This window comes from Hippoglossus stenolepis, chromosome 13 (genome assembly GCF_022539355.2).
Source record: "Hippoglossus stenolepis isolate QCI-W04-F060 chromosome 13, HSTE1.2, whole genome shotgun sequence".
In the NCBI taxonomy this organism is placed as follows: domain Eukaryota; kingdom Metazoa; phylum Chordata; class Actinopteri; order Pleuronectiformes; family Pleuronectidae; genus Hippoglossus; species Hippoglossus stenolepis.
The window spans coordinates 14,814,588-14,827,537 of NC_061495.1; the positions used below are offsets into that span (position 1 = coordinate 14,814,588).

Below are 12,950 nucleotides of genomic sequence, written 5' to 3' on the forward strand. Positions count from 1 at the left end.
ACGGTGATACATCGTCGTCCTGACTTGTAAAATACGATTATCAATATGCTGGCACAAAATATCGATATTTAGTTTTATATATATAGTTTTGACTTTTGCCAGTTTATGGCTAGTTCACATTAGAATGATGGCACATGTGGACATTGACAAGTTTCAGTGTGTTTGTTAAAGACTAAGCTAAGATTTAGTTTGCTGTTTGGTAAATTTGTTTCAATCTCGGCTTGTGTCAAACTCTGAACCTGGCACCAAATCGCGGTGAGCAAACACACAAATTCTGCATCTATTGAGGGGCAATTCAAATTCTTCTTCAGTTAGACAGACATTGTTATGTATCGTTATATGATTCTCTCGCTAAATATCGATTATCACAGAATCGCGATTATTATCGTGATAGTGTGATCTGTGTCTCGCGTCTCGAGCTTTCCCTGCTGGAATGAGTTTGCGTGCAAATGCGTCAACCAATAGTCTGCTTTCTATTCATCCTTCAAGCCATTCCTCTCCCAGCGCTGAAGATGTTACAGTGTGGGATTACAATGATTCCCATTCATGCAGCCTCTTCTTGCTTCATGCACCGCTCAGCTGGACTCTGCTGCAGCGCTTCTACCTGCGTCTGTCAGTCACCGCGGCGGCGTCCAATCACCAGGCGGCATGAGCCCCTCTTGACTCCTCCCCCGGCGTATAATTGAAGTTTCTTTAGTTTCTCCGCCGGAGCCCCGCGCGCAGAAGTGTCCGACCCGTGGAGGGATTAAAACACGCGAACGGCTGGACCATGTTTTGCAGGAGCCTGAACGCGTGCGTGGCCCTGTGCGTGTGGATTACTGCGCTGACGAGCCCCGGGAGCGTGTGCGCGAGGAAGCAGGACGACTCCTTCTTCACCGGCAGCGTTTACCGAGCGAGATGCGCCTCGAGGTGCCTGAGTCTGCACATCACCCGCATCTCTGCCTTCTTCAAGCACTCCCAGGTACGAGCATGTGGCCGCAGAGACACACACACTGTAAACCTGCTGATGTGACGGGCTCCATGCGTAAATAAAGCAAAAACGTGGTGCCAGTCGGTGCTCAGCTCCACCAACACAGAGTCGAACCTGTTCCTCCTGAGCGCATTGGGAGGGAGCAGGTCACTCAATGCTGCTGGGAGACTTTCTCAGTTGCGTTTTTACTGTCAGGGTATCATCTGCGTCTCCTAAATGAAACACCGGTTGCAGATGTTGAGCATCTGTATGAAGATGTGAGTGGCATGAGAACTTGCCACATATGTGTACATCCATAGAAATACACTAAATGTATGTATAGATATCTCATTATCTAATTACCACTGCAGTATTTCTGAGAGGTGACTTCCATTGGACACAGTTTCCATTCATTGCAGCGAGATTTGAGAACAGTTTCTATCTGCACCAATGTGATGGAGTTAACTTCTCTCACATGTCTCCGTTGCCCACTTCTTTTCAAGGTGTCTCTCATTGAATTTTACACTAGCATCCCCCCTCACTCAGCATGTCGTTAGAAGCTGCGTTAAATGAGCTTGTTTTCTCTGGATGATTTGCTGTGTGTGGTGTCAGAAGTTGTTTTTCACCCTCCACTGGACACACTGTTCTCTCCCAGGACTCCAGAGAAAAGGGGGACTGGTCCCTGATCCTTCTCCTCTTTTGCTTTTTCTTTTTTTATTCTTTTTTTTTTTCTACCAGCTATCTATGTGCTGACCGCCTTTTGTACTCCAGCTCATTTGCATTTGCAAAGCTCCTCTTTCTTAAGGTGCATTAATGAATCCCTAATTGTCAGGAAACACTGTGGAGCAAGGTGAATTTGTAATTAAGTCTGATGAATGTACACAGTGCATTTCTTGTTTCCTTTGTTCCCAATTAACTTTACTTTGAAAGCACTTATTGATCTAGTGCGGGTCCATCCATAGAACACAGGGACCCACTGCGGTCAATTCTTGCAATTTTATTTAGGGGTAATACACAGTGGGTGAGGGATGAATACGGTTAATTGTAATTAACATCCCAGTGGGACAGTAAACTAGGGAGTGCTGCAAGGGCACAGATGGAAACCAGTGCTCCTTAAAGCTCAACTTGGCAGGTAGTGTTTTGGATTTTTTTTTTAAAGGATTCCAAAAATGTATCACTGCCCTGGTATGCAAAGTTTGGGAATTAGATTAGTCATCGACCGATTGAGGAGTGGAGTAAGTGATGGACGTCTCGAGTCTAATGAAGGGCTAATAGTCGATATAATTGGCTGCAGAGCCTCGGGGTCTGAGGCGGTCTTGTGGGGAAAATGAGCGGGAGGTATTTGTCTAAAGAGAGGGGCATTTTTCTGGTAAGTGATAAGCAAGGTCGCTCAAGCTTGTGGGTCTAAGAATAGAAGGCAATGGTTGATAATCTGCTGGGGCTATCTTATGCACTGTGTTCTCAACAGCCCTTTCAAGTGAAAATGGGGGGTCTGGTCAGCTGCAAAAACATATGGCTCTCCTTCCCCCCACCGCCCCTGCCCTCTACCCCCTGGCCCTGCCAATAAATGCCAGCATCACACCTCATAGGCATGCAGGGGATGCACGCCGAAGCTCCCGACGCTGCTCCGCCGAGGTCACCTTCCTGCTAAATGCTGGCTCCGCCACTCGTGTTAAATGTGATGAGCTCTAATGTACTGTTGCAACAACGGCAGCGCATGCTCAGTCAGCACAGCCCTACAGGTGGATCCGCCACCTCTGCCAGATCTCGTTACAGCGAGGGGGGGGGTCGATAGGCAACCGCCCGAACTCCACTCCAGTGATTGAGACGACAGACCTTTTAATTCAGCTCGGAGATCCTTCAGGGGACATTTAATACCCGACAGGGAAACCGAGACATCCAACACTTTCCTCTTTAATGGAAGTGAAAAGACTGGGCTGCATGTCAAAGCTGTGAATTTTGCCTACTGTTTCTCAATATCTCACTTTATCTGCTCGATATCTAGTAATCTATATTACGACTACTCGTGTTGATCATGGTACAAGAGACGATAACACATTTTGCAGCTGGAATTCAAAGCTCTGTTTTTCATATCAGGCTCTAATTTGATCACTGTGTGAATACTGGAATGATACTTGGAGGATTTAGCACTTGCAGATGTTATGGACACCCACGTCTTTCCTTTTTTTTTAATTTGTCTGAATCAGAGGACAAATCAGAGACTTTGTTTTAATTGTAGCAATTATGAATTAGTGTGAAATGGAAACAAATGTGGGGCCGGGGACTTGGGAAACACATGGGTAGTCCGTTGGTTGTCAGATTTACAGCTCCTCTGGATTTATTGATGTAATAGTATTTCCAAATACAGATTTATTGACATTTTACACCACTTTTGGGGAACTTGTCACCCTAGTATAATAGACAGAGGGGAACACCCAACCATAAATATTAGCCTCGGACACTCAACAATATTAAGAGCGAGCTGGGAGCGGCGTGCAATTATGTATTCTGAAAGCATCAGCCTTGTAGTGGATTATTTATGTGTGGGACCCTTGAAGCCAAAAGCAAGGTGTGTCCATGAGGTCTTGTTATTACGTTCAAGGCAATAAAAATCCTAACGTTTTAAATTCGGTCATTCATTTCTAATGTGCTGCGCCGTAAAACCTAAGCATCTTACTTGAGAGATTTGTGTTGCAGGCGAGGGGAAGGAAAAACATTGGAAAGTAGTTTTTCCGTGTCCCCCTTGTTTTCGCCTTTTGATATTAAATAACCCGTGGTGGAATCAAGCCTCAGCCAGTGCGTGTCTCATGTGTGGAGTTTTTCATTAGTGAAGACAGCGGATGAATAGGGGTCTATGTAGCTTGGCCTTACCTCTCTGTAAACGCTCGACGTGACAGTCCCGTCTGTAAATCTCAGCCCCCAGTGCCGCTACACCCTCTCGGCTACCTCATTTGACAAACAGCCCTCATTCCTAAGTGGAGACAAGTTTACGCCGGGGTTGTTTTGGATTTCTGAAAACCCCTCTTTTATGTCACCATTGGATGTGCGCTGAACTCATTAGCTCTTTTTCAGAGCCCCTGTCAAATAATTCATATAAAGTGAATAATTGATGAGCACAATGACCACAAACCCTCAAACCCACTACAGTCAAAGCCTAAATCTTGAGGCCCTTTATTTTACTGCTGCATGTGCCCTGGAGGAGAAGTTATTTTGGTGTTGCCCGAGGATCCCTGAGCCGTCAAAGGACGCGCATAGACACCAGTCTGTCCCTTTGAAGTCCTGTCTCCTGTTAACCTGGCCAGAAATGTACAAGGTCTCAAAGACTGGCGGCATTTTCCAGTTGTGTGGCATAGGAAAACAAATGGGTGGGATTAAGTGGAACTCCAAAACACTTCAGCAATGTAAACTGAGATCCATTTAATCCAAAGGAGAGAGAGAGAGAGAGACTCCCAGGAAGCGAAAGATTTCCATTTACAAAAGGTGGAACTCTATCCTCACAGATAAAAGGGGTTTTGTCCATGTTCTCCTCAGTTGTCTAGACAATACAACACGCCCCTGGCCACCTGCTCCGACTTTTCAGCTGACAACAACCGAAATGTACCTCCTGTGATAAATCTCCTGTTTACACGACTCCACCGGTGTCACGAACAAAGCAGCGGGTTGGCAGCGCATTCATTCGCAGAGACCACTGTCTGAGGCCTCCCCTCCTCGACCCCAGCCACACAGGAGGATATCTGGAACGCATTCACTCACCGGAGTCCTTGACAGTCCTCAGCACTGCATAATGTTCATACTGCAGAGGAATGTCATAGTGAGTCAGAGGGATGAAGTCCTGACCTATAATTATTCCCCCGTTGGTCCCTGACATGGTGGGGTCAGGCTTGGACAGCTGGGGCAACATCCTGCTGAGCTTCTCTGCTACATGGATGCTGTCACACAGCAAAATTAGCTCCTCTGTGGATCGGGAGCCTGTCGCCACTGATGGATGGGCGAAGAGAGGTGTCAAAAACCAGATTGATGATTTAGGACATGAGTCTTGAGTTGTGGCAATCTGTGTAAATTATCCCAAGGTATTGACTGCCAGTGCAGTTTTTATTTACGAGGTGTCACAAATGGTTTTTTTTCCCTTGGTTGTATTGATCATTTATCATAAGTTACCGAACTCTACAAGGATTTTAATCATGCGATACAGCACGGAATGATGTAATAATTCATATTTTAATCAGTGTGCACGCAGCCAACCAGAGGGAAGGTGTTGTATTTCACACAAAAAGGACAGAAAAACCTGCTGATGCCCACTAAACTCCACGGGAAAGTTGCTGCTCAGTTCCACATCACTTGTTCACAAAATCAGACAAAATACTCCTCGTCTCCATAGCAACTCGTATATTTTTCATCCTTATCTGCAGTTTTTTAGCAAAAGGGATTCTCTGAAGACATGACCATACAATCACGGATTGCTTTGAAGCCATTTGACCATTATCCTTGACACTAAAAGCACAGCACTTACTGGTACTGGATGTCAAATTAAACCCTTTAATGATAAGTTCTCTCCTAAGGTCTCATGGGAAATTTCTTCTGGATTACATTGTGGGAAAAAGGCTTTGAACTTGACATTGAACTTAAACAGACTTTTTTTTTTTTTTGCCTGCAGACCCCAAAAGTTTGGCCGTATCCTAGAGCTTCACAGCTTTCATATAGAAGCAATGAAAACATCCCAAATAGTGAAACTCAGATCTAAGCCACCGACTGGAATGGATTCCTTTTAAATGTCACTCTAACTTCAAGAGCCGCCGCTGAGAATATTTGCATTTGTTGTCACAGTTGTCAGCTGTGGTGGTGAACCCACCCAACCCAGTGGCCCTCCGCTGTACCCAACGTTTTTGCTTCTTTTGGCTCATTGTTTTGGTTTGACAACCCACAGCCGTATTGTTTTGGTTCCCTCCCACCACTGTCATGCATCAAGTGGCTAAGACCCAGACTCCAAACGCATGCAAATGTTGCTTTGCACGTTATCTTCAGGGTATGTCAGTACGTGTGATTCTACAGCTGTTTCAGACGTGAACTCCAGAAAATATACGCAAAATTTTCATTTACGCATATCAAGGACGCAGATAGAGATTGTCCGGGTCAGACGCATTTACAACAGGAACAATTTCAGAATATTCAAGCGAGTGATGAAAGGTGCCTGGGTAGAGTACGCAGGAGGAGGGAATGACGTATAAATTCCGACCAAGTCTCTTTATAAGTTATAAGACATTTTTGTCACTGTCTTCTACAATATGATGCCTCTTTTTCATCCTCAGATATTTGTATTCTTCCAGGTTTTTGCATCTGTCGCGTGTTAGAAACGCCATCAACACATCCACTCACTCACTGAGAATTTTCCGGACATTTTCCAGCTGTATTCTCACATGGGCCCACGCAGACTTCTTTACAACTTCTGAAAAATGTCTAGAGCAACTGATCTTCAATACACATCTGAAAGCAGCTTATTTCCTGCAAGTGGCCCAAAAAAATTATTAATATTTCACATTTCAAACCTTGACCTAAATGCCCCCATTTTCTGATATGCAGCACATTTAAACATTCTGCCTCTTTCATATCAATGAGCTGCTCATTCACTCTGCGGTACTAGCCTTGCACTTGCCATCCAATTTGTTTGCAGAGAGTGACAACATAATGATGACAATAATTCTTCGCCCTGATGGATTTCAGGAAATGACCACTTGCAACGAGCCATTTACTGGTCCTCCGCCGGACCACTCCATATTTACACATAGACGACTTTTAAAAACACGGCGCTATTAGGGCCAAATGTGTGCCTCTTTGGAGTGACCGAGGTGGCACTTCCACGGCAATTAGAGGAAATTGGCGGTATCTGCAGTCTACACAGGAGTGCTGACATCAGTTCCCACCTCAATGACCCTCAGGGATGTCTGTTGAGAGATCAAACAGGTCCTCAGAAAAGCTGAGGTCACCTCGCTCCGCTGATACTGACCGGAGGTTTGCCCCGGCCCCGGCGCTGCTGACCCCACTTCCCTGCTTAGGTTACATGCACTCAGCACGTAAAGCTGACTCTGAGGTCCGTCTTTGAAATTTGTCTGCTGTTAGCGTTATTGTTAATAAAGAAGGCTGTGATTTAAAGAAAGCAGTATTTTGATGGGAGGGGAGGAGGTGAAAGCTACATGTGCGTGTGATGAATTGCAAACGTATTTTCAACAATATCTCTGATGATTGATTGTGTTTTTTTTTTTCCTTTTCTCCTACAGAATAATGGGTCCTTGGTGTGGTGCCAGAATCACAAGCAGTGCTCCAAGGTAGTGTGGTTTCACTTCTTTCATGAAAGAGACTCATGCCACATACGTGCCTCATTATTACAGGATAATACAACATAAAGCGCACGAGTCACGGCAGGACTAGTTTTGTCATGCCTGCAGCAATCACTTTGAGAGCTGTATTAACATAGACTACACTGAGAAAAACTCTTGTCTCCTCAGCTCTGTCCTAACTTCTGCTCTCGCTCTTAATCATTTTCTCCTGTTAATGCTTATAATTAAACCGAGCGAAGAAGATCTAAGGAGGATTACGTGCCTGTGAATTTATAAACGCGGAGCATGACTGTTTTTCATAGATTTGTCATTTTGAATTTCAGCTGAATGCGTTGTGGAACGCCTCCTGCGGCGCTTGTTTGAGATTCGTGCTCTGTCCCAAAGAAGGGCGATACAGAGCTGGTGTTGACAGCCCTTCTGAAAAGATGGCGCTGACATGTTCCGTCAGACTCTCCTGGAGCTGTTGACAAGGCCTCTCGGAGATGTGCAGTATGGACTGTAGACAGAGAACGCTATGGAGCTGAAATAAGAGGGGTGATGGGCCAGTAGAGCCCGGTCCCAGCAGCCATGTGAACAATGCTCTCCTTAGCTGTCAGAGGCTCTCAACTCCTCACTGACACACTGTGGAACCAGGAGTCAATGTTGTTAGCCAGTGAGGACTTAAAATAGGACAACTCACATCCACATGACGACGGGTCAGTGGCTGTTGTTTTTTCTTTATGCCATCAACATGTGCTAAAATAAAATACAGGAAGCAATAATAATATTCTAGGGGTGTAATGGTTCACAAAACATACAGTTTGGTACGTACCTCGGTTTCGAGCTCATGGTTGGGTGTGTTTTCGGCACAGAGAATCTAAGAAATAAAAACCATTAAACTGCTTCTTGTTTCAGAATTAAACACTAGCTTTGTACCTAGCAGACAATAGTTGTGATTCTTAAAGTATGTAACACTGCTGCAACAGGCTGCAACCTACTAAAGAAGTGCATTTTTAAAAAGTTAATAAAAAATGAATTCAAGGCTCAGTTACATTTATCTTAAAAAAAGACCCATTTGTTTTTAGGGTGTGGATACCCGACCTGTGGCTGGGTTCGTAGAAAACCTTTTTCTTTCAGGTTCAGTGGCACGGCTTTCTACTGGATTTTTTTTACACTACACTTTGGGGGGAAAACTATGGACTCTGGTCGGGTTTGGACAGAAATACAGAATGGCTGTTGGGTTCAGGTTGGGCTTGGTTAGTTTTCTCTCTGGCTTGGTCGGGGTTTCGAACAGGAAAATTGTGGCCTGAGCAGCTCTCTATTTGTCATTGCTTTGGCCCGGTCTGAATTGTTAGCGAGATGCTGCCTAAATACCATGCAGCAGCCGGGTTTGCACTGCATTCGAGTGTCAGATTGAGTTTTGCGCTCACAAAAAGTTCCGAAAATATATATATGTACTCTTACAGGCCTTATAGTAAACTTTATTTATCAAGCACTTTTCTTAACAAAGTGCTATACAAGGAAAAATTACACCAGATAGGGAGATAAAATGAGGATTACACAATGGAACATCAGCAGGCAAAAAGTAGGTTATCGCACAGGTGATGATAAATTAGATGTAATCCCTTCTTATATTTATTTACTTTTCTCAAAAGTCCACAGATGGTGTAATTACTGGGGAATGCATGCTGAGAATTTGGGCAAATCACAGTATTCTAGTGATGGTGATTAATTTGAAATTCAGAAGAATGCAAAGTGGAAGAATCTTTTTTTTAATGCACTGCTTACTTAGCATGGCCTCACAATAGGTGTACTTATTAATCACAATCAGTGTCTAGTATCAGCTGCCTTGCAAAATAACCTTTTTCTTTTTTTGAATTTCAAATTGTTTCCTTGGCTATTTGCATTTGCCCTGGATACAACAGAGCTATTGTGCCTTGTGCTTACATGTGCAAATGCACAATCAATGAATGAGAGCTAAACTCTCCAAGTTGTGCACCATGCAGTTGAATGCAAGCTCAGGATCGTCTGAGTGTCTCTTAAACAAAATATGAGCTATAAAAACATCTTTCCTAACATTTCCTATGAATCTGTATCTGTCAGTGTTAGTGTAAAGACTCTCAGGAAGGCAAACCTCCTTTGTTTTCACCATGATGCTGTGAAACCTCCTTTCCACTGTGATGGCCAACATCGACTCTTGGCTCTCGTCGCCCCCCCCTGTCATTCGGCAGAGTTTTATGTTTGAATAAGGCTTTCGCTGGCTGTGAGTCTGAGCACAGCATACTGTTTTCATAATCAACCAGCTAACGTGGCTGAAACTCAAATGTCCAAAAACCTCTTTAATGGGCTTCTTGTTCTCTCTGCTATAACAAGCATGTCAGTGCGCACTTCTTTATCCGACTTGCAGCCTGTAAATAAAGGAGGCTGGATTTGATGTCAAGAATAATGACATGCCTGTGCTGCTGTTCAACTGCTTCGCTCTTGCTGTTCTGCCATTGCAAGTATAGTTTCAAGTGCTCTCTGAATTTAATGAATTTGATCGTGTCCCAGGTTTTGGTTCAGCCACTCAGGATGCAGAGCGGCACACCATGTCGAGGCTTAATTCGAAGCCAGAAGTCAATATTTTGGTAGCAAACATCACCACACTTCACATTCACATCAGTCGCTCGAGTGCACACTCGGGGCCTGTGTGTAGTGTGTCAAAACACAGCGCTATTGTGCTCTACTCGGACAATTGTACCAAATGGGCCCATGGTGTACAGTGGTTCCCTGTGAATAGTCTCCACAGCCACTGATTAGCCTCTTCACTTCATGAACAGCACACAGTCAAACAGAGAGACAAAGGCAGCGGCTCCCGGGGAGTGCGTTAGGGCAGAAGGCCTGTCCACCCAGCGCTCCGTTAAAGGGCCACTGGGGGCTGGAGAAAATGTGTGGCGGGGGCTGCCTAATAATTTAGACAAAGATCCTGTGACCCCCGTCCATCTGTCCTGCTTTTTTTAGGGAAAGCAAAGCCCCCTGTTCCCATTTGTGATGAGAAAGTCACGCCGGTCATTTCGTATGCAGTGTCCAGAGTCGGCCCCGCTCTCTGTGTCCCCCATTGTCATGGTAATTAACCTGCCTGCCCTCGCCCCAGCGCAGAGCAGAGCGAGGTGGCATTTTGAGAGCCGGGGAGTCATTATCATCCCATAACACTGGACCCGCAGACCAACTCCATTCAGCAGGGAGATGCCGGGAGAACAGACAGCACGCATTTCTATGAACTATTGTCATTTTGTCTCTCATACTGTTAAGAGCTCCCCTCTCGAGAAGCCTGGACGTGTTCCATGAAAGTTTTAATAAAACTCCAGGGTGTTCTCTCTCTTTTCTTTTTTTTTCTGCCGGTGCAAAGAAAATAGATTTGGTGCATATATGCATGGCGGAGCTTGCAGAAGCAGCCAAAGGTCTTTCCACATTCGGAGCAGTGCTGATACTTAGCAGGGTTTGCTTTCCCCAAGGGTGTGATCCAAGCTCCAAATCAAATGCTCGGGTTAAATGAAGGTAGCGAACTGCCCGCCTGCAACAAAGCAGTGCACTTCATTACTCTAAACTTCTCCCGGGGAAGGGAAAGAAGGACATGTGCATCGTGCCTGAGTAGTTGGGCCTGTGGTGAGTCATTGGAAGGTTCCCATCACTTAGAATTTCCGAGGAAGAATGTGTAATATATTTTTTTTATGTAATCACAGCAAATTCCCTGGACCTTTCACAAAAATCAGTGCACTTTTTTTCTTCCTCCACTGAGACAGATCTCTATGAATCTCAATGATCTCGCAGTGAAAAGGTGACTTTACTTAGCTGCACAAGCCTGTAATGAAACATCTTTTGGAAGTGGGATGTTGATTTTACGTTTCGTCTGAACCTGCTGAGTCTTTGCAATTCATTTATCGAGAGTGTGTGCAGCTTTTTTTTTTTTTTTGTCTTTGCAAAGCAACATTGTCTGGATGTCTTTCATAGATGTCTCACATGTCCCAGGTGGCTCTTTTGAGCACCGTCTCCTACCAATCACACCCCGAGCTGCACATACCAGCACAAGAATAAGAAGTGTTTGCTCTTTTTTTGGGGGATTCCATGTGCCTTCGTCTTCACATGTTGGAAGCTTTGGAGGTTTTTTTTCTTTTTGCCTGAATAACAATCGCAGGAATGCTACTATGTCTCATTCAAAAGTGTCTTTCAAAGCCCACTGTCAACCTCCCCCCACATCACACCGCACACCCACCAACCCCCACATTTTCACGCAGCAAAATAAAATTTCCCCCCATCACTTTATTTTAGGGTAAACTGAACCTTTTTAAAGCAGAACTCAGAAGCAGCCGCTCGTTCTTCATTCCTAAATAACAACAAAAAAAGAACACCTACGCTATCACATCACTTTCGCTCAGAGCTTTTGAAAGTGTGTCTGTGCGGTTTTTACAAGGCCTTTGTGTGGTCATCTTATTCTTTGGCGGTAGGTGGTGTGTTTTTAAGGCCGTGATAAAGTGGGTGCTGGTCGGTAGTTTATGGCGGGGCACGGCCGGGGCTGTTAGGCGCTTGAGAGAGACTTCAAAGCGGCACCTTTTGGTCACGTTGAGGCCAGACGTCCGTCTCACCTCCCCGTGTTAGCCACATTACCAGCACCAACACCTCAAAGCACGTTGAACTAGAAATCAATCTGTCAGGCGGGTAGCGTCTGGAGTGCCTGTCAGTCGTAGAAGCCGAGCAGAGTGTAAAATTAGAGAAAACAGTCCAAGCCAGTTTGGAGATTGATTTTCTTACGAGATGAGATACGGAAGAATTCTGAGGTGGTGGAGATCACGTCGAGACGTCGCTGGAGCCTTTTAGTTTATCTAGTTGGAGGCAGTGTGAGTGTTTGTGTCAGTGTGGGTGTGTGGGTGGCGGAGGAGTGTGAGGCAGGGCTGGTCAGTCCCAGCAGGAAGGACCTGATCTGGACATGGTTGTTAAGTTTCATTGGCCAAAGGGGGGGTCGCTTCATTGGCTGCTATCTGTAGAGCTCATTATTCACATGGTGGGTGGCTGAGGATGAAAACCCCCCACAGCAAAAAAAAAGATGTGGCCACAGGAGAGGAGGCGAAGAGGCAGTGCAGCAGCAGTGGAGACTTTTTCCACAGTAAAAGCTTCTCTCTGAACTGATGTCACGATGAAATCCACTTATTGCCATTCACCGACTTGTGTTTTTATGGATCACACAGAGCATAGGGGGCTTTTAAACAGTGGCCATTTAAAACAATTTTTTATTTCATTTTCTCACATAATCAACCTTTCACAGATTTAACATCTTCCCACTGTCAGAGGGGATTTAATTTTCTTGAAAGATTAACGTAATCAAAGCGGATGTGAAATCCTCTTTCCGACAATCTGCCTTCATCCGAGTGTTTATTCTCAATCTGAGTTTGGATTGGCTGAGCGCCGTGGACTACGTCGTACACGTTGTGTTGACTTGACCTTTTCCTTCCCGAGCTCACGTATTGATAGGTGCAGAAACAAGAATTCATTCTGTAGCTTTATTGGTCGTCTGCGTTAATATATCGTTACCAAACTAATCGCCGCAACGGTCATATCGACTCAGAGCCGATTAGAATGTAAGAATCTTAAAGCTGATGTGCTTAGTAGATGTGGGCTTATCAATTTATTCCTGCGCTACTCAAAGCTGCAGATAA

General features: G+C 44.9%; 1 protein-coding gene across 1 annotated transcript in view; it reads left to right on the forward strand.

Annotated features, from left to right (window-relative positions):
- The first annotated feature begins 672 nt into the window (after window positions 1-672).
- Window positions 673-12,950, forward strand: part of LOC118119573 (anosmin-1) — a 43,445-nt gene continuing 31,167 nt past the window's right edge. The window contains exons 1-2 of the mRNA XM_035173638.2: window positions 673-961; window positions 7,222-7,269. Of these exons, the coding sequence (XP_035029529.1) occupies window positions 770-961; window positions 7,222-7,269 (240 nt within the window). The 5' untranslated portion in view covers window positions 673-769. The remainder of the gene's footprint in view (window positions 962-7,221; window positions 7,270-12,950) is intronic.